Source organism: Pipra filicauda, unplaced genomic scaffold (genome assembly GCF_003945595.2).
Source record: "Pipra filicauda isolate LSUMZ 115617 unplaced genomic scaffold, ASM394559v2 scaffold7_size6619720_pilon, whole genome shotgun sequence".
Taxonomy (NCBI): Eukaryota; Metazoa; Chordata; class Aves; order Passeriformes; family Pipridae; genus Pipra; species Pipra filicauda.
In genome coordinates, this window is record NW_024104976.1 from 3,199,120 (window position 1) to 3,218,911 (window position 19,792).

At 41.3% G+C, this 19,792-nt stretch overlaps 1 protein-coding gene across 7 annotated transcripts in view; it reads right to left on the reverse strand.

Moving 5' to 3' along the window:
- Positions 1-19,792, reverse strand: part of MYO5A (myosin VA) — a 98,334-nt gene that overhangs the window by 43,975 nt on the left and 34,567 nt on the right. For all 7 annotated transcript variants that reach the window (XM_027732098.2, XM_027732095.2, XM_039390028.1 and 4 more), the window contains exons 5-11: positions 12,529-12,685; positions 8,337-8,480; positions 7,467-7,548; positions 5,891-5,998; positions 5,315-5,421; positions 2,264-2,529; positions 1,621-1,702 (exon numbers count right to left, since the gene is read on the reverse strand). In XM_027732098.2, the coding sequence (XP_027587899.2) occupies positions 1,621-1,702; positions 2,264-2,529; positions 5,315-5,421; positions 5,891-5,998; positions 7,467-7,548; positions 8,337-8,480; positions 12,529-12,685 (946 nt within the window). The remainder of the gene's footprint in view (positions 1-1,620; positions 1,703-2,263; positions 2,530-5,314; positions 5,422-5,890; positions 5,999-7,466; positions 7,549-8,336; positions 8,481-12,528; positions 12,686-19,792) is intronic.

A 19,792-nucleotide genomic window follows, 5' to 3' on the forward strand; every position in this document is an offset into this window, starting at 1 on the left:
CATTTGCAGTTTTCTGCACACTCGATGCTGCTGTGCCAGGCAGGCCCACGCTGGGAGTGTGCCCCACCGCCAGCACCGAGCAGCAGGGTCTGGGTGTCACCTGTCCTGCCGCACTGTCCCCAGCTGCCCCGAGCACAGTGCACAGCTCACACACCTGTCACAGTTCCCTCAGCACACATCTGCCAGCCAGCAGCAGCAAACCATCCTGACAAAGCAGTTTATCCCTTGTATTTCATTAGCCTAACGCCATCCTTTCCAATGGAAAGTGCTCCTTAACTGTGCCCATGGGAGCCATTCCCACCCCGCCGCTTAACAGCCGCGTTACACAACGAGTTAATTCCTGACAGGAAAGCCAATGGCGGCGTTCTGTTGGTGAGTCACATCTAACCCAAGACCTGAAAGAAAACAGAAACCCGTTTCTTCACTGTGAAGGACCTAGCAATTAGGTGGTGAAAAATGCCTTCAGACCCGATTCTCCCTGTGTGCTGTGGGTGCCAGGAAGGGGCAGGGTGGTTGGGCTGTCCCCAGGCAGCCTGTCCTCAGCCAGGCTTGGGCCACCAGACACAAGGCTTTAATTTAAAGCAACCTCCACCCCTGTACTTGCATGGCAGCCCAACAGGTCTGTGTCCAGCAGTGCTGGGTTTGGTAGCTTGGCAGGGCACCAACACAACAGCCCTGTTGCTCCTTCCTTTGTGCTTACAGCAACGGCGTGAGAGGGAAGGGAATACAGGGACAGTGATCTTTACTAAAGAAGCAAACCTTTACAGCTCTTACAGTGACTAGATTTTGCTGTAGAGCTGAGAAAACTCCAAGATTTTTACGACAGTTACAACATCCTGCTCACGGAGTTGAATCCAGTCTGGTCCTGATCAACATGGAAAGGGCATGTCAGGGCCAGAAAGCCCAGCCTCTGCTCCAGCACCCTGCTTACTCCCTGACACACATCCCCTGGGATGAACAGGGGTGCAGGGGATCCAGTTCTGTGAGCACACACTACCATGAAGCTACGCTCATCAAGAGAGCTCAGAGCTATCCCGGTGCTGCAGCAGAGCCTAGCAACAGACCTGGCAGAAATAACTTGCCTCATCATTATGCAGGTAAGATATGTAATTGCAAACGTCACTAAGGCTGAGGAGAGAATCGTGATCTCTCCGGAGGAGGGGGAAGAGGTGCCTTCTGCCACACGTCATTCAACTTCAGGATGCAGCTCAAAAGCCTCAAAAAATAACACCGGGGAGGAAGCGCGGGCGGCAAATCTCCAGCAGCGGAGTTGTGCTCTGCCCATCCAAGGGCTCTGGGAGGTTACGGAGACACCACTAACTCCGACTTCATCCACATGGTGCTCTCACCGACAGGCAATCTCAGGGTCTTAATTGCCAAGCACTGCTTCTGTCTTATAATTGTTACTGTGATCGGAATTTCAAATAGTCCCAGAGCAGCAGTTAGTCATAAAATCTATTTCGAGGTGATAGTCGATCTTTCCCCATCCCTCAAAGCCCACGGCCAGGACAGCTGGTTAATAGACTGAAGGAATTCATCCTAACCACCGGGGACCCAATTAGCAGAATGGACTTGGGTGAGGGGAAAGGGAAGAGGAAATGCCAGTCATTTCCTACTTACCATATTGAACTGCTGCTGCAGTTTTTCGTTGGCATAGTTGATACAGAACTGTTCAAAGCTGTTGATTTCGAATGTTTCAAATCTAAAATACGCATATACCCAAAATTACTAGTGTAGTGAAAAGAAAAAGATTAAATGACCCAGAAATTTTAAATTCCATCCCTCCAGTTAAATTCATTGAATTATGTCAGGCATAAACAACACAATCAAGCAACAAAACACACAGGGAAATGGTAAATTACACGACATGGGCAATTCACTGATGCTCCCTCTCTAGGCAGGGATGAGGAACTCAGGGAAAGGACTGATGTTCCTGGAGAGCACATTAGTTATCTTTGTCTTCTCTGTAAGTGCCATCTTGGAGGAACCATGAGATGACAATTTCCCTTGCAACTTTCCACAATGCAATGCATAAGTGAACTACCAGCAGTAAAAATCTGAAATCCCACTATAAATGTCAAAGTCATGACAAAGATCTTAGATGGCATGTCAAAACTAAACACCTACTTCCTTCAGCTGGAATAAGCTGCTGCTAAGGGTTTGGGGGTTTCTGTGTAATCCATGCAGCACTACATGATAAAGACAAAGAGGCTTTGCAGTCAGATAATTACATAAGAGTGTCATATCCCTGACAAAAACTCACCCATAGATGTCCAACACCCCGATGAAAGAATGCTGTTTTACAGTAGCGTGAAGGGCTTTGTTCACATGATCTACAATCCAGTTAAAGAGATTAGCATAGATATGTTTGGCAAGTGCATCTCTGGCATTGATGGCATGAAGTTTAGAAATCGGCTTGATGTAGGTTTCAGTGGCAGTGGCGAGCTTTCTATGGCAAAGCCAGTGGGCCATCTCCTCATACTCCACACCCATGAGGTCACAGAAGATGATGAGGGGTTCATGCTTGGGCTAATAAAAACAGTCTCATTAGGTCTGGAAACAATATTACCAACAGTAAGCATACAATCATGCAACCAGAAGAACTGCCTGCCTGCAGTGATCCTACAATAAGCAGCAGCAGCAGCTTCCTCAGCTCTTCTTCCTTCAAAACGTAACAAGTTCCCTACCCACTTAGCACATTCACATCGCTGAAGTAAATTAGTGAATAAGTTTCCCCAAGGGCTTTTAATTTTACTGTACTTGTGTTCACCAAAATGTTTCACACAGGGAACCTGCAACCTTCAGAAAAATTAATCACCTGGCTTCACAGGAACGGACTTGAGATTTTGAATTCTTACAGCTAACTGTCTCAGACCAAATGGACAGTAGCTCCTGAGTGGTGCTCTCATCTGCCCACAGACATCCATGGCAGAGAGTGATAGGAATGGGGCATCATAGCATGAGCCAAGAAAGAAGAGGAAGTGTGGAAAGGCTTTAGTGCTCTTGTTTCAGTACTTACAGTATTTTTCTCAGTGAATTCCTAGGACAAACACTAAGAGATTGCAGCACACGAATGTTGTTCTCTAACTCTCAAACTGGACTGTACAAGTGAAAAAATTGGCCTTTGTTTAATTGGGTAAAATCAACCAGCAAGGCTTGCATGCTGAGATGGGTATATAAGATTTCTGCATAAAAACCCCTGCAGTGCATGTACCGCTCAATGAGCTAAGATACTACACCTTGTGACTAACATGCAAACTCATCACTAGCAATCAAGGAGGACAGACAGGTCTTTCCTCCTAAGAAACTCCCCTAGCACTGCTTCCTCATCACACTCCTTGCACCCAGTGGCTCAACAGCATGCTGATAGTGTCTTGACAAGGACAGTGTAGTGGTTTGAACCTTGTTTTCCCCAGAGACTAAGAGAAGTGGTAGACCCCAAGGGGTGGAAACCCCTGGAAGTTTTGAAGTTCTGCCCAATGGACGCTCCTGCAGAAATGTAAACATATCACAACCAGACCGGAAAAGAAGAGTTGTAGTTTGGTTGTTGTTGGAGAGGTGGCCATGTTGTAGAGCCACGAGATAGGGGCTCTGAGCCCCTTGGGGCCTCTGGCCCCCTCCCAGCCCCTACATCAGTTGTATCTATTTCCACATCCTTCTGACTTCTCTGGGATTTCTTCCAGTCCTTACAGCATGCAGGTCCCATGGCCATGCTGTTACACTTCCAAAATCCAGTTAGCTGAGCATGTCTTACTGGCTCAGGAGACAATGATAAAGTAATAATAATAATGATGAACTCTGCACAAAAGAGTGTCACATTAGGGTTGCTCAAGCTGCAGAGGACTGTTACTACACGTCCAGAAGCTCCAGGATACATCAGTTGTATCTATTTCCACATCCTTCTGACTTCTCTGGGACTTCTTCCAGTCCTTACAGCATGCAGGTCCCATGGCCATGCTGTTACACTTCCAAAATCCAGTTAGCTGAGCATGTCTTACTGGCTCAGGAGACAATGATAAAGTAATAATAATAATGATGAACTGCACAAAAGAGTGTCACATTAGGGTTGCTCAAGCTGCCGTTAAACAAACTGAATCATTCACATTGCAGCACACAGAGCCCTTTGCTGAGCTCCCTGAAGCACTGCTATTTCATCACCACACCAGAGCATCCCCAGCAGAGCACAGAGCTCTGGGATGACACAGCTCAGGTAGCAATGCCATTGAGCAGACATTCATCACTGCCTGCTGGGTACTGTCACATCAGGATAGAGTTGCACAGGAACTTGCAGCTTTGTACTTGCTCAGTCAGTGGGATTCCTGCATGGGAGATACTCATCACAACATAGGTAAGCTTATCATGTCCTGAGGCTCATCAGCTTTCTACCTGTGATCATTAAATGAGCTTTGTTTATAGTGAAAACCTTTTTAAGACACACCAAAGAGCCAGACTATTGCTGCGGTTTCCATTAGATCCCATGGACAGGTGGTGTCAGACCTGGCACACCTGTGGCCCCATGAAGGACCCATTCTCAGCTCCAGAAACTGCCACTGCAGATTCTTCAGAAAAGGACTGAGAGTGACATGAGAAAAAAGCCCTACAAGTGTTGCTATTATTCAAAACAACAGAAAGAGGAAGTCCAACAGGAGACATTCAAAGAAATGCAAAGGAAGAAGCTGGCCATTGTGAATCCAAAGAAAAGAAGGCTGTTTTGCTTCTCATCTCCAGAATATGGACTTTGGTAAGAAGCCTTGGCCCTCACTGAAAGAGGAGGGTTTTTCAAATCAAACTATATAGCTCTTGTCACTGATCTTAACAAAGGCAAAAAAGAACCATGACACTTAGATGAGTCACACAAATCATATCTGTATATCCTATGCTCATGTTTAGACATCCCAGAGGACTTTGTGAAGCATTTGCTTTGCAATTATTTAAGCATTTTGGCATTTAATGGCAAAAAAACCCCATCCAGCAAAGCATTTACTGTGCGCAGGGAAGATATTTATGTAGGAATATAAAGATCTAGACACCTGCTCAGGACTTCAAAGCTGGCCTGTCTGGTAGACTTTTCTAGGACAGATCAATTACAGTTATAATTGTATAACCACTGTTACAATAGAGTACTGTCTAAAGCCTCTAAACTGAGAAGAGTTGAATCTATCTCCAAAGAGAATTGTGAAAATGTTAACAAATTAGAAATAAACAGATTCCTTTCATTTTCATATTATTACTCTTATTCAGATGTTCCTGCAAACAAGCAGAAGGCAGAACTGGCAGAGTGGAAAGCATGCCCTTCAGCTCATCTACTACTCACAGGAACAGTGCAGCTGTCAGAATCCCGAGACACAAACTCCACGTTGCCCAAGTGAAGGATGCCAGCAAGGATTCGAAAAATTCCCATCTGGTAGGAATCACTAATCCCTGAAAAGGGATGAATAAAATGTTTTGAATGGAGAGAGCTGCAGTTGATGAAAAAATTTATTAAAGAGAGAAAAGCAGTGACCCCTGTGTGTGACTTTGATATTTGACAGTACCAATTGGCTCCACTTCTATTAAAAACATTTTACAACCAGATGAAAAAAAATCCATTAAAATTAATAATTTAATTTGCTGTATCAAAGTGCTTTGTCAGGGACCTCCAACACTGCATATGCTACACCAAGGGAATTCACCATTTATATTCCCATAATGTGTGCTCCTCCTACACTAGATTCATGATTCCACTGCAATTTAAACACGTTCTTAATGCAAGACAAGTATCTCACTCACAAAGTTTATCAAACTCTCCTGTTTTTAAACACAACAAAATATGAAGAAAATATACATAAACAATGTAGAAAACACTTGCTAGTATATCAGAATTGGGATATGACTGTATTTTACAAATTACCTAGCAAAGTGCAGGCCTGCCTGGTGTTCACCATTTCCTTAGCATCATCAACACCATCAATCACAGGGCTTCCACCTTGCTTCGTATAGTGAAAGTAATTTGCATTCCCTGTAATAGAAAAAAACACACATTGTACACACATTGATGCAGAAATTCACAGCACATCTGTAAAGCTGTGTTATGATTAAGTTGCTCTTGGCAGAATCCAAGATTTGACATGTGTCAGTAGGTTTTTGCCTTCTGGCTCATAAGACACGTTTATTCTAGAGAAGATTTTTTCAAGATTTAACAGTGCAAGTAGGTACTCTTAAGCTACCTGGTTCCTGCAGTAGGCCCTCAAGCATATTCTCTACCTAACCTTGGTTCAGACTTCCACACCTGTGGAATAATCACTTGGGAAGCAGTTATTCTCCAAGTCTGAGCCAAGTGGCAGGTGCAGAGTTGACAGCAGCAGCACTTTGGAATTATACGGCAGGTATTCTGCTATTAATGCATCAGGATATTGTATAATATATTTTGCCCATTTTCTTCTCTTCTCTCATTTATGCTCTGGCTCACTCTTATGACTATCTGTGATCCCTTCTGGCTGAGAAGTCGTGGTTGGAGAACGGAGAGCTTCACACAACTCTGGACAGCACTGGGCTCCACTGGGAGAGCAGCAGCTCTCCTGGGTACTGTGTAAATTCCTACGGTTTCAGTGGCCATGCTTCCAGCTGCACTAAAAGACTCCTTTTCTTCTCATCTGCTAAGGTTCCAAGAATGCTCAAAGAGAAGTCTGCTAAATGGCTTCTTTAGTTATAATGACATCAGTTCCTTTCTTTCCTGTGTCAGCAGATGTGAATCCTAAATGTGCCAGGATGGTGCAGAAGAGCAGAGAAACACTTTAGAACTATATTTCAGAAACCAGCACTGACAGGCTGTGCAGTTTTCCCACTATGAAACTGACTTTTAAAAACATACAAGAAGCACTGAAATTTATACTGAGTTTTTAAAATGATAAGGTGATTGCCAGTCTTAAAGTCATCATCATGCCTTTCTTTTACAAAGCACCAATTCCTGTCAAATGAGCATCCTTTCCTTTATTAACATTTTGATTTGAAAAATGAAAAATTTCACTTATTAGTTTTGTGATCACCAGGTTAGCAGAGAGGGTAAAGTAATTGTTGGTAACAGCCCAAGTGAAAGTATGTACATGCAAAATAAGCTTTTCAGGTGCTTATATGAGAAAGGGTAAAATTCTCTACTGGCTGGAGCAATGGAAAAAAAGTTTTAAAGGACCAAGAGAAGAGAATTTCACCCTCTCCACTGGAAAACTACCCTGGAATCCAGGACACAGTAAGTCCTAGTGATTACAACTGCAGTGTATTAGAGTAAATCTGTTACTTTTATTTTAACAGAAAACCACAAAGTTTGAGTTCTGCCATTTTAGATATTTTCAATATATTTTAGTACTTGAAGGTTTAAGAGTTTAGAATTTAAGAGGCAGCAATTCTTCTTTTGGCTTTTTGGCTCAAAAAGGTCAGAGATGCTGCTTTGTTCCTACAATCCCACAACACAATGAACTTGAATTTCATACCTAATCGTAGAGTTTTAAACTCGGGTAATGCTGCAGAGGCACAAAGCTGGTAAAAGATGTGGTAATTTCTCTCCTCTTCTGCCTTTAAAAAGAAAGGGATTCATTATTTTTCACCACTTAACAAGTGGCAGGAACAACCATGAGCAGGATGAATTACTATGTATAATGCTTTCTCTAGCAATACATTAAGAGCACAGTAGTCACACAGAAAAAGGAAAGATAAATCAGCATCTATCATTTCCTTCTTGGTTAATTTAATCCACTTTCAACAGCAGGAAGCATGCAGACATTTTCACTTGCAAAAAAAAGTATGATTTCACTTTTCAGAGCTGTGGATTACTATTAAATATAGATCAGGATTCTACATGTGGGTGAAATGATCATACTTAAAAGCCTTTCATTTTCCAAAAATAACTAATACCATTCACCTCAGCATTTATAGTAAGTTGGTAAAGGGAGTAAAGGGAGTAAAGGGAGTATCTTCCTTGCCAAGGCAAAGCTTGAATTTTAAAATGAAGGACAAACACAGCTCAGAAGGTTATGACTCATGACCACCACCATAATTCTGAACTTAAGCATCTAAAGTTCAAAACTTCAAGCAAAAAAAAAAAAAAGAAAACCACTCTCTTCCAGCTAAACCATGTGGAATAAGTCTCTCATTTTTAAAATATATGACAGCACTTCATGTAACATCCCTACATGGTACAAAGTGTAATTATTATTTTTATACCTTTAGGCAGCCAGTCAAGGATAAGTCCACTTTTACTGAGCTCTAGACTATAAGGTAGGCAAAGATGGAGAGGAAGTGTGGGAGATGGTGGATTGGTTCAAGTATGAAATAACAAAATGAAGAGATTACATCAGTATTACCTGAAACACCACTCTTGATTTTTCCAAGAGGTAAGTTCTCATGTTAGCACCAATGATTCGATACCTCTTATCAAAACCAATTTCAATGTATTTCCCAAAGCGACTGCTGTTGTCATTCCTTGTAGTTTTGGCATTTCCAATAGACTGAAAAAAGGGAAAATTGTGAAAGTTAGACACCTTTTAGAAATTATCACATTTATTTAATCATCTACATGGCTCATAAACACTTAATATTAATCTAGTCCTGATTTAAAAATAATCAAGAATTTAATAAAGAACAATCTCCACCTAGTCAACAAGTTACACCAAAACATGGTTACTTCATTAATGCAACATCAGGAGCTGATCTTCCTAGCAATTATTTCACTTTCACATCGTCTGATTTTCCAGCTAAATATCCTTCATTGCTCTCAAAAGTCTTTTAAAGGAAATAAAAAGTCTAACAGAAAGCTCATACATACAGATTTTTTCCAAGGACCTAATAAAACTATAACAGTTATTCCACCTGTATATATTCATACATGTAGGGGTACAGATATATGTATAGTACTCACAACCTCTGTAGATTGACCTATCATAAACTCACAGTCAGCAAACAGCCCCTCTGTTCTCCCTGGCTTACAGTTTGTTATTATTATTACTCTCTAATCACCACATTCCCAAGCTACTTCTACAAACATGTAATTTAAAAATATTTACAGTGTGCCTATGTACAATCTAAACATTAACATGCACAATCTGATGTAATTTGCCTGCAACTGAACCCCTTCCATTGCAGTTTGGTCACTGACCCAGAAATATCTTCAGTGATGCCCTTTGTGCCTAACTTTCTCAGATTAATTCAATGCAGCTTCATTCACAACAAACAGTATTTCATGCATTTCCTCTATAGTTCATGTCTTGGGACGCCCAGGGCAAATAATGACTGTGGTTCCTACCTGGCCTTGGTGCACCTTTGCCTTACCTCATCAGCATCGGGGTTCACCCCACAACAGGCACCAGCTGGATGTATCAGAACTCAAGGCATGCAAATCACAACATGCTAAACTTCTAAGAAAAGCATTTTCTGTTCTCAATGGTTTAGACATGACATTGTAATTCACTTTCCAAAAAATTCCTCAAGATATCTCTGTATCAAAAGGACTGGCATTTGGAATAATTCAGGTGGAGCATACTGCCTTTTATCACATGCCACTGTGTGCATGTTATCAAGCACCTAACTCTGAGGTGCACCACAGTTGTATCTATGTCCTAGTTTCCCAGTTCCTGTAGCCATCCACAGGAACTCTGTACTGAAATAAACTTGAGAAAAACAAATGAGAGCAAGCAGCACTGCTGAGTATCCCAAATCTGGAAGGAAAAGGCCAGTGAATGGGTCAGTGCCAGCTGGTACAGCCTGGAAAATGGGGATTAGACTGTCAGAACCCCATGACAGCAGCAGCACACACACACCCAGCCGAGCAGATGTCAAAGTGGGCATCAGATGGACAGTGGCTGTAAAGGATCTAGGAACAAACTGCATCTCTGCAGTTCTAAGAAATACCGAATTCATTCAAACTGAACGTACCTTAACTGCATTCCTGTGTTTAAAATTATTGGTCCTGTGATATATTTTGTTGTTCATGGGAGCAATATAATATTACAATATTTTCAGAAACCAATTATTGCTTTGAAAGGTATTACTGATAAAAATAGTTAAGAAAGCCTTTGGGATTATAAGATTGCTTACTAGAGTACATATGAAGCTGTACCATTAGCACAGCTATAGAGGGTAAGGAGGAATGAGAGGCAGAAAACTACATATAAAGATGTGTTTTATGATTTGTCAGTTTCTATACTTGCAATAGGAAAAATGTATATAGTTGCTGACTACAAAAGTAATCACTTAAATAGTTGCTAGAAATGTACAGTGGTCTCTTGACATTACAAAGTATTTAGTAGGCAAAGATGTGAAATTCTGAGACGAATTATGGTAGCTCATAAAATACTGATGTTTAGGTTGTCCAAACAGAAATTTAAAAATAAAATTAGCTTCTGCTCCTAAGATTTTACAGTCAGCTCAGCAAATGAGGAGATTCCTGTTTTTAAAATGAATTACTCATTTTCTTCTTTGTTAATTTGTGTTTCTACTTATTTATCAACTGAAGAATTCAAAACACTAATTATGCTATCAGAGTCTGTCTCAACACTAGATTTTACAACACTCACTCTAAAGCTTACTTAAAGTTTAAGAGTTTGAAGTTAAAAGGATAACTTTCATCCAAGTATAATAATCTTCGAAGTAATTTAAATATATATTTAGATATATCCGTGTTCATGAAATTGTTGTTATCCCAAGAAAATAAAAATAAATCATCATCATTGATTTTTAGTGAATGAAAAAAGGTATGGATGGAAAGCTCACTTTTAGTCCTCAACTTCCTCGCTTTGGGAAATTAACTCCATTAGTGTTTGAGCTGATGGCCACTGACTAGGATGTGGGGTCCAAGGAGTGAGAGAGGAGAGAGTAGGATGTTTGCTTTAGGTTTTGAGACCAAACAAAAGAAGTGGCACAGGAAAACCTGTAGGGAGTTTGTATTTCACCCAGCAAACAGCCAACCACAGACCAGTCCTGCAGAGCCTCTTCCCAGAGCTGGCCCTTGGCAGGCTGATGGTGAGGATGGGACCACCACCATGGGGGGCAGGGGAGGCAGGAGGGGCCCTCAGCACCCCTGTTATCCACACACCGGATCTCAGCGTGGCCCTGGATGGTGTGCTGCACTTACTGCAAACACTGGAGCAGTGCAAGGTGTGCTCTGGGCTCAGCTCACACCTCCAACAATGCCACTGCTCCCCAGGGCACAGGTTGCTCCCCAGCCACTGGGGCAGGTCCAGCTCCAGGCAAGGTTCAGCTTCCCTGGCTTGTTCCCATAGCTGGACATTTGGATGAGTCACTGCACAACACAGCTTGTTTTATCACACAAAAGTTTCAAAACACCACACAGCACCACAAACCAGGCACTATTACCTTGAGACAGACACACACAACTGTGATGGGGCAGCTACAGTTTGACTATCATGAACTCCTCATGCCAGGAGGAAAGAAGGAATAAAACATAGTTCATTTTTTAAAATATCTGAGAAAGAAAACAATGGCAGCATTTTGCATTTCAATTTCACTGCATGCAGTCTATTTACTCATAATACTTCACACTACTGCACAGAGATGCCCAACATCTACCAAGTGGTCCTAAGCATTTTCTTAGGCTGCTCACAGGCATGAGCACGTGTGTGCCTATGGGCAGTGCTACTTCTCTTGAGAAATTCCCCCAAGACTTTCTGGTGAATCATTTCTTAATGTAGTTCCTTAACTTCAGCCACAACTTGAATCTACACAGGTAGGCAAAACCACAAGAAACAATTCAGATAAGGTTAAGAAATCTTTTCTGCTTGGCCATGACATCAGAATTGCACCACCTCCTGAGTTTCCCAGAGAACAGGGATCCTGAAGCAGGAGGAACTGTACATGTCCTCTCACAGTGTATTGTCAGCACCTGTGCTCCCAAGCCAATGGCCTTGAGACTTGACTATAGTTAGTTAAACAAATTTCCCGAACTGAAACACTAGTCTGAGGTAATTATAGCAAAATTACTTCCTCTGATGTGTTTTTTCTCCTCTGAAAGAAACGGTGTACATCCCATGTAACTTCGTTTTCTCAGTCTCTCTCCCCTAATTTTATTTCCTAAAATTTAACATTTGCTTTACTTAACAACTCTCTTCACTTAAAAGTATAATCTACCTGCCCCCAATGTGTGATGTACATATTCAGTGGGTAAGAACAAAAGTTTTATCCTCTTTGGAATTTTACACACCAACCCAGTCTTCTGCAATTGCATTTGTCCAGCAGTCTGGGAACTACCAGTGTTGCAAAGCTGAAGAGATTTAAAGCAGTTTTCATATAAAAATTACTTTGTTATGTAAAATACATTAACAATACTGAAACATTACCTCCCACCTTTTCTCAGTCTTTCATAAATGCTACACTGAATGATGCCTAAAGCACCTCCTTGTAAATGGATGAAACACAAAATTTTAATATATGTTTATATATGTTTTTAAAAAGTATGGATTGCTCTCTCTATTGAATTCTTATGTTAGACTCAGAATAATAACTGCAGCTGGGGTGGGGGGCTTAGTGCTGTAGCTCTCTTACCTCCATGATGGGGTTGGAGGCCAAGACTTTCTCCTCAACATTGGCTTCACTGGCAGATCCACTGACCGTGGCAAAGTACCTCATGGCATACTTAGCAGAGACAGTCTTTCCAGCTCCAGATTCCCCACTGACAATGATTGACTGATTTCGCTCATCTCTGAAACACAAAGACATGTTAATTCCCAGCTATTCTCTCAAGGACACTTATTTTCTGCATCCCCAGCTTGGCAACAACCCTTCCACCACAAATGTTAGGAAAACAGCAATAAGGTAAATGCACATGGCAGAGACAAGGCAGTTAGTTACCAAGCTGCCTGAATGGCTGACTGGACTGCCTTCAACCACGATGCTCCATCAGGATGGATGCTGCCAGGACAGCCCAGCCAGCCAGCAGAGCTGCTTTAGAGAACCTGGCTACACAAAGGACCTGTTACCACTATTCACTAGGTGCTTCTGCAGCTACTTCTATCCAGAGTCTGTGGTATAGTGCTCCACTAAATTATCAGTGTTCATTAGTAAAGATCATGAATGCCATCTTACAGATAGAGAAATCAACAGCAGAGTCAGCCACAGAAACTTTTCGTCCTTCTGATCTAATCACCAGCTTTTCCCAGAATTGTTCTGGATCTGAAAAATTCAAGCATGGCTGTTCAGGACACAAATACCAGCTTTGGAGTGAAGACAGTCCCTTTGTTGTGAAACAATTTATTTTCATTTAAAAAAAAATATTTCCATTTGCTACTAAAACAACTTTCTCTCAACTCAAAGGGCATAAACTCCAACTGTATGACTAAACAGCACGCTACAAAAAAACAAGGAGAGAAATTAGCATTTATAGAGCCTGAAACTTCTAAAATAAAGACCATATTTGCTTTATACAGTATTTCACATTTTCAAAGCAAACTAAGTTAAAATGAAAGATATTTCAAAGTACTCCTCTGAGCTGGGTGAGCTTAACTCTATCTTACACACTGGAAAGTGCAGAAAGGAGGAGTGATACTTTCCCCCAAAGCTTTACAAAGCTGAGTATAGCCAGGCTGCAGACCAGGCTGCCCACCAGGCTGCCCTTACAGCACAGGAGCTGTGAGCAACACTTCAGGGACACACATATTCAGGCAGCACATACACAACAGGACCTGCCAATGCCTGCTGAGGCCATCAGTAAATGCTATGCAGGGGGAACAAAGATATTCGCATGGAGAAACTATCTGTGGTTTCTGTATACCCTAAAGGTCCTCTAGAAGATCTGTGGTTCTATTTCTGGGATGGTAAAAAAAAAAAGCTGCTGATGAAATGTTGAAGCTATTTATCAAACACGTATAAATTATACATGTTCCTTTTCCAAGTGATGCATAGGCAGCCTGTCCACCTCAGTCAGAATGGGTGGTTTTGTCTCAAATTGGTGTTCCAGGTGACATGTCAGGCTTATGAGCCTGTTGGTATCCCTACATTCTATGAGCCCCCAATGGAAACTGGATAATGCATCCATAGCATATGTCCCTTGGCAGGGCCCATGGCCCCAGAGGTGAGAGCCCCTCCTCCTCATTGCTTTCTTCCTCTCTCTCTCCCAGGTCCATGTCAATCAGTGTCTGTGGGCACAGGCCCTGGGTAATAACTATTTACAGATGGTGTTGCTGTTCTCAAGCTGCTACCTGTCTTCAAAAAGAACACCAAGCCCCCAGATAAGAGCACAGCTCCATCATCCACTTTGTGCTGCTCAAAGCCACAGGCTCAAGGAGCCTCTGGTTCTGTCACCCATCCCTGGAAGAGCCAAGGTGGTACTTGTTTAACCGAATGAAGGTATCACTTGAAGCAGATTTTCCATGTTTTGGTTAAAGGAAATTATTTTAAATGGCTCAAGTGCTGCTTTAAATTTAATAGCAAAGTGTTAAGAAGATCAAAGCAACCTAATTTTACATTCTCAACTTCCATGTAACACATGCAATAGATGTGAATGACTACAGCACAGTTCACACATTCATACACACTAAGCTGTCTGTCTCAGTGGGAAAGTTGTGGGAAAGCAGAACTGTGCAGCTTGATACTGGGTTTGTGTAGTCCAGGTTACAAAGACTGAACTACCAGAGATGCCAGCCTTGGCCACAGGTCTCATGTGACAGGGGCCATCACACCTCTGTGCAAGCTCCCAAGGGAGGTCTGTGTGTCAGGGATAGTTTGCAGTAGCAATGAAGATTTCCAGCTGGAAAATGTACGAGAAAAATTCTTGTTTCTTCCCTATTCCACCTCCCAGAGTCCACTAATGGTAGACAGAGGTGTGGAGGAGAGAGCCTGCAGCTCTGCACGTCAGGAGACCTCCTGGTTAAATAGAGCAGCAGCAGGATGTGGGAGAAGTCCAACCAAATGCCCAGCATCCAGGCTTAACTGGGACAACTGATAACAAACAATTTTCCTCTCCCGCAGACAGTTCCTGCAGCGAGTCAAAACCAACCACTTCTTCACAGGACTGGCACTACTCTCTCTTTTATTTCTCCTATGCTCTTTCAAATAGAAAAAAATTCCATGCCATTCTAAAATACAAAACTTCTGGTCTGATTTCAGGAGTTGCCTAACACAGGAGACACCAACATAACAAGCTTTTCATTTGTAGATCACCAGCTTTGTTTCATGTATTAAATATCATTAAATATATGAATACTCAAGAACCTCAAGTCCTATGAAATAGATCCTTTGATGGTTAAGCTTATTTTTAGCTCAGTTCTCAGAGTACAAAAGGCTTTCAGAAAACCAAGGAATGTAAACTCAGTAAGACAGACTTCTGACAAAACTGTCAACAAAAAACAAACTCTGTTGCCAAGAGAGAAACATGGAAGTAGAGGTGTCTCATCCTAACTGTCACATCCCTCAAGGACATGTGTGGGAGCATGGAAAGTGCACACTGGTTTAGCAGCCCCTACTCCCTTCTCGGGATCTTGATATTTACAAAGACACTAACGAAAAAATGAGTTTGAAATAATTTCCCCTTAGGGATACTGTTGCTAATTAGCCTAGAGTTTCCTTCCCCCATGTCATAAGATACGAAGATATACTCTCCTCCTTAGCACTCATTCATGTGCTCAGGAATAAGGGATTCATTATTATATTACTAAGTACATATACACATTTCATAGGTTTGCCTAGGGAAGATACAGCTCGCTCTGTGTGAGCTGAAAACATTGCTGCTGTCTCTTCTGCAATGACTCTCTGTCTGCAGCAGCTACAGCCATCATGAGAAACAAAGGGCTCCCTCAGCGTCCTCTCGCCAGCGCTCCATCCACGCTCAGGGCTGCTCTTGTCTTCAACAGGACATTAGTCCATTGTTTTGCTTTAACACACTAGAGTGGCCATCCTCGAGCATATTATTCTTTCTGCTTTTTGGCGGAGGGAAAGGAAAACACAACAAAACGCCCCAAGATCACACTGGACACTTAAAGGAGAAAGGACAACGTAACACAAACACCACAGCGGGATGAGCTGTTACTGCCACAACCCCGGGGAAGACTTGTCTTACAGATGTCCTACCACAGGCAGCATGATACTTAGTCCATCAAGAAGGAGGGTGGAGTGGTCCTGCCAGGCAGCTGTGCCAGCTCAGCAGAGGGATCTTTTATGTCATTAAACTTCAAAGAAACAAAACGCCAAATTTAAAAGAAAAATAACAAGTAAACTAGAATCAAAGTACCTTGGGTAATGTATGAAACGTAGTGAGAATTATTGTTAATGATTTGTTATAAGCAGTGGTCCTTCCAAAATATAACCTCTGCTTATGTCAAATTAAATTTCCATAGTCAGGCTGCACTAAAGACAAAACAAAATTTAAAAAGTGCCAAACAAAACAAAGGAAAAAAATCTCTACAAAGCAAAAGTAACATCCTCCCTGAGTTCTTTCTCAGGTATAAATAACACCTTTAGAGTTATTTTTAGTTAAATCATTAGCCCCTGACCTTTGACCTGACATTTTGAGCACTTAACATGTCACCAGTCAGAAAAAAAAAGCTATAATTAAAACTTTCAGCCAATGAAACAAGTAAGTAGGGCAGCAGCTTTATGTGACACCACTGTGCAGCCAGATGCCACAAGCCATTATCTGTGCAATACTTCATCTCCTTGCAGTTGTTTCTCTGCATAAAACACATAATTAGATGATTTTAAAATTAAGATTACTCCTGAGTAGAGGGAACATTTTAATTACGCTTTTACAAACAGAAATGAGGAAAAGCAATCTGGGAGATGAGAGGTGGAGCAGTCCTCTTTCACCCCAAACTGTTTAACAATCAGATCCTGCTATACAGAACTACATCACAGCGAAGCAATACTAAGCCAAATTATCCTGAAAAGAGGTATTTAACCCCAGCACACTGAAAGAGTTTGACTGGGAGCAGTTTATCACTCATGGAAACACCTCATGTTATACTCAGGCATTGGTCAGGATTACATTCAGCTTCTGCCACTTCTGTACAGTGCAGAAGAATAAAGGAATGACAAAACCACATTAAAACTTCCATTTTAAGATGACAGGCTCAGACATTTCAGAAGCTGGAATGTGAAATGATAGGCCGAGATTGCTTACAGGATCAGGGGACTTGGATCAGAAACCTTCTATATAGTTCTTTCAGGCCTATACTTTAGGAATCATGTGAGGGTAACAGCTATTTCTTGACAAATAAAAGAGTGAAAACACACTACAGAATAAATAACTGATAATTTAAAGTACTGTTATCTATGACAAAAATAATGCAGAAACAGATTTTTGCACAGGCTGGTAATTTTTAAAGAAAATTTTGCTTTATCTACAGAATTCTGTCAACAGGCAATATGTTTCTGAGGAAATTCACTGTCAGAGTGCCAAAGCAGAATAGATGTAGACTTACCTAACTCCTGAAAGCTTGAGATTACAGCCTACATACCAGCAGGGCTTTTTCATGCTTTGAAAAAATGCTGCAAAATTTAACACTGAAGATAGCTTCTGCTCAAAGGAGGTTCAGCTTTGAGGAAAACAGAGTGCAGCAAACTGACTTGAGATACCTTACACGCAGAAAAGGGTTTTGCAGATTATGAATGAAATGATGATGCACAAGAAACCAGCAAGTGGTTTTAAAAAAATAACCTTGCTTTCAAGAGGTGAAAAACACCTTTTGTTGAGGATGTACATATATCCTAAAGCAATGCTTCTAATAGCAGTGACTACTACTAACTTTTAATTCTGTATTTCACAGAAATCTATGGTAGATGCTTTCAGAAGAGCTCAGGATGAAGGAACTGCTACTCCCACGAGGTCACAGCTGTCAGATAAATTGGAAGCAAGAGCAAGACTGTCACTGGGCACCTTCAATGTGTACAGAGTGCTGCAACAACACTGACTGATCATTGACAGCTGTCATCATCCAAGGCAGCTTTTAATGATTTCAGTTGACCAATGGAAAAATTGAGGCAAAAAAGAAAAAACAGTGCAAGAAATGAAACATTGAAGTTACTAACATTAAAGGCAGAGTTGTCAATTTTCAAACAATTTTCATTCAAGATCACTGCACCCACTTAAGCTGGTTCCCACAAAAATCAAAACAGCTTACTGCATCAAAGCCATTACCTCCACAGCAAACTGTCCAAACAGATCAGGATAATCAAGACATATAGACTAAAAAATCCCTACAGATATCTTTGTTTACCTTCTTCCTCTATACCAACTGAAATTTCCTCTCTGAAGCAGGAACACTAAAACAGTTAAAAACCTCTCCATCAATAAGTATTTCAGAAGGGATTAAAGAAGCCTGGAGCTATTCAATTTAATCATCAAAGCACAAGACTGTTTTTGTGCTTTTTTTGCTTCCTACGACTCATGCATCGGATGTACCACTTGATCTTGTCTTTCAGACTCATGACTCCACAGCAAATAATGTCAAATAAATGTATATAAGCAGACACACCACAAAAACATCAGCCTGGGAAAACAAACAAAAGGAATATAGAACTACTGACAAAAAAAGTAACATCAATCTCAATATTCCTATCAATTCATTCCTACCCAAGCTACCAGCATCTCTCCCTGGCAAAAGTGTATCATTAACAGCTGATTTTAAAAGATTCTGATATGGACTTTGAAATGCTCGCCTGTGATGAACTACATCAAAGCTGAGTTGTCTCAATGTCACAGCACAGATGAGATTGGCAGAAAAGATCAGAGTGTAATATCCTCGATATATCATGAAGAGAGGAAATAACAGGGCAATTTGATGAGAAGAACATTAGTACTTTGCCTTTGATCCTAAATCATCTATGTTCGTTAACCTTGAGGACACTGCCAAGGTGCTGATGTTTTTAAGGAAGCTTTTTGTCAGGGTGATTTGAAGGCCACCACCTTCAGGACATCTTCCCCCCTCACTGCTTCAGTGCTAAAAGGTTAAAATAAATCTACTACCCTTTCTTTTTTTTTGGGGGGGGGGGGGAGGAGGTGGTACTGACTTACTCTTTTCCTTTGGAATAAACAGGTTTAGGTTATGGCTAAGGGCACCAACCCCATTGCATATGACAGTTTCGTTTTTTATTTAACTCAAAACAGCACAAACTGCTGCTAAAGGCCTGATCCTGTGATCTTCAAACATTGAAATCTCCTACTGCTTCAATGCAAGAGCACAATAAATAGCTTTTACTTAATCCAGCAGTGACAGTCTGGTCTTCTTTATCTCACTGCTGTTCTTCTACTGCAGTTGTGTAGTGATAAGGTAGACTTGTAAGCCTGAAATTGCTTTACATTTTCAAAACAGTGAATTTTGAATGATCAAAGTACCTGACATAAACTCCCAGAGAAGGAACCTGTGACTCAGGGAACATTTGGGACAGATCTTGTCCTCAGCACACACACGTAATTACCACTAACATGGGTATGTGCGTCATACCCATCGAAGACAGAAAAGGAACTTAGTGCTTTGCCATCCTACAGCTAAATTATGGTAGCAGGATAAACAACCCAAGAAAATAACTTAAAAACTAATGACACTGCTGAAAGGTCAGAAGGTCAGATAGGATTCACTCTGAAATGCTGTCAAGGTTTGAAATCTTGCTGTACTTCCATCAGCTGCAGCTGCTCTGACAGCCATAGGATTAACCAGGGACCAACAAAAACCTACTTTAAGCTTTGTTTCATGCTATACACTCTACACCATAAAGTAGATTTCCAAACCCCTCAAGGATAAACATACATACATTTGACATGATTTAATGTCTCCAGCAATACAAACATAACTCTGACCTAAGTAAACATCCTATTTTT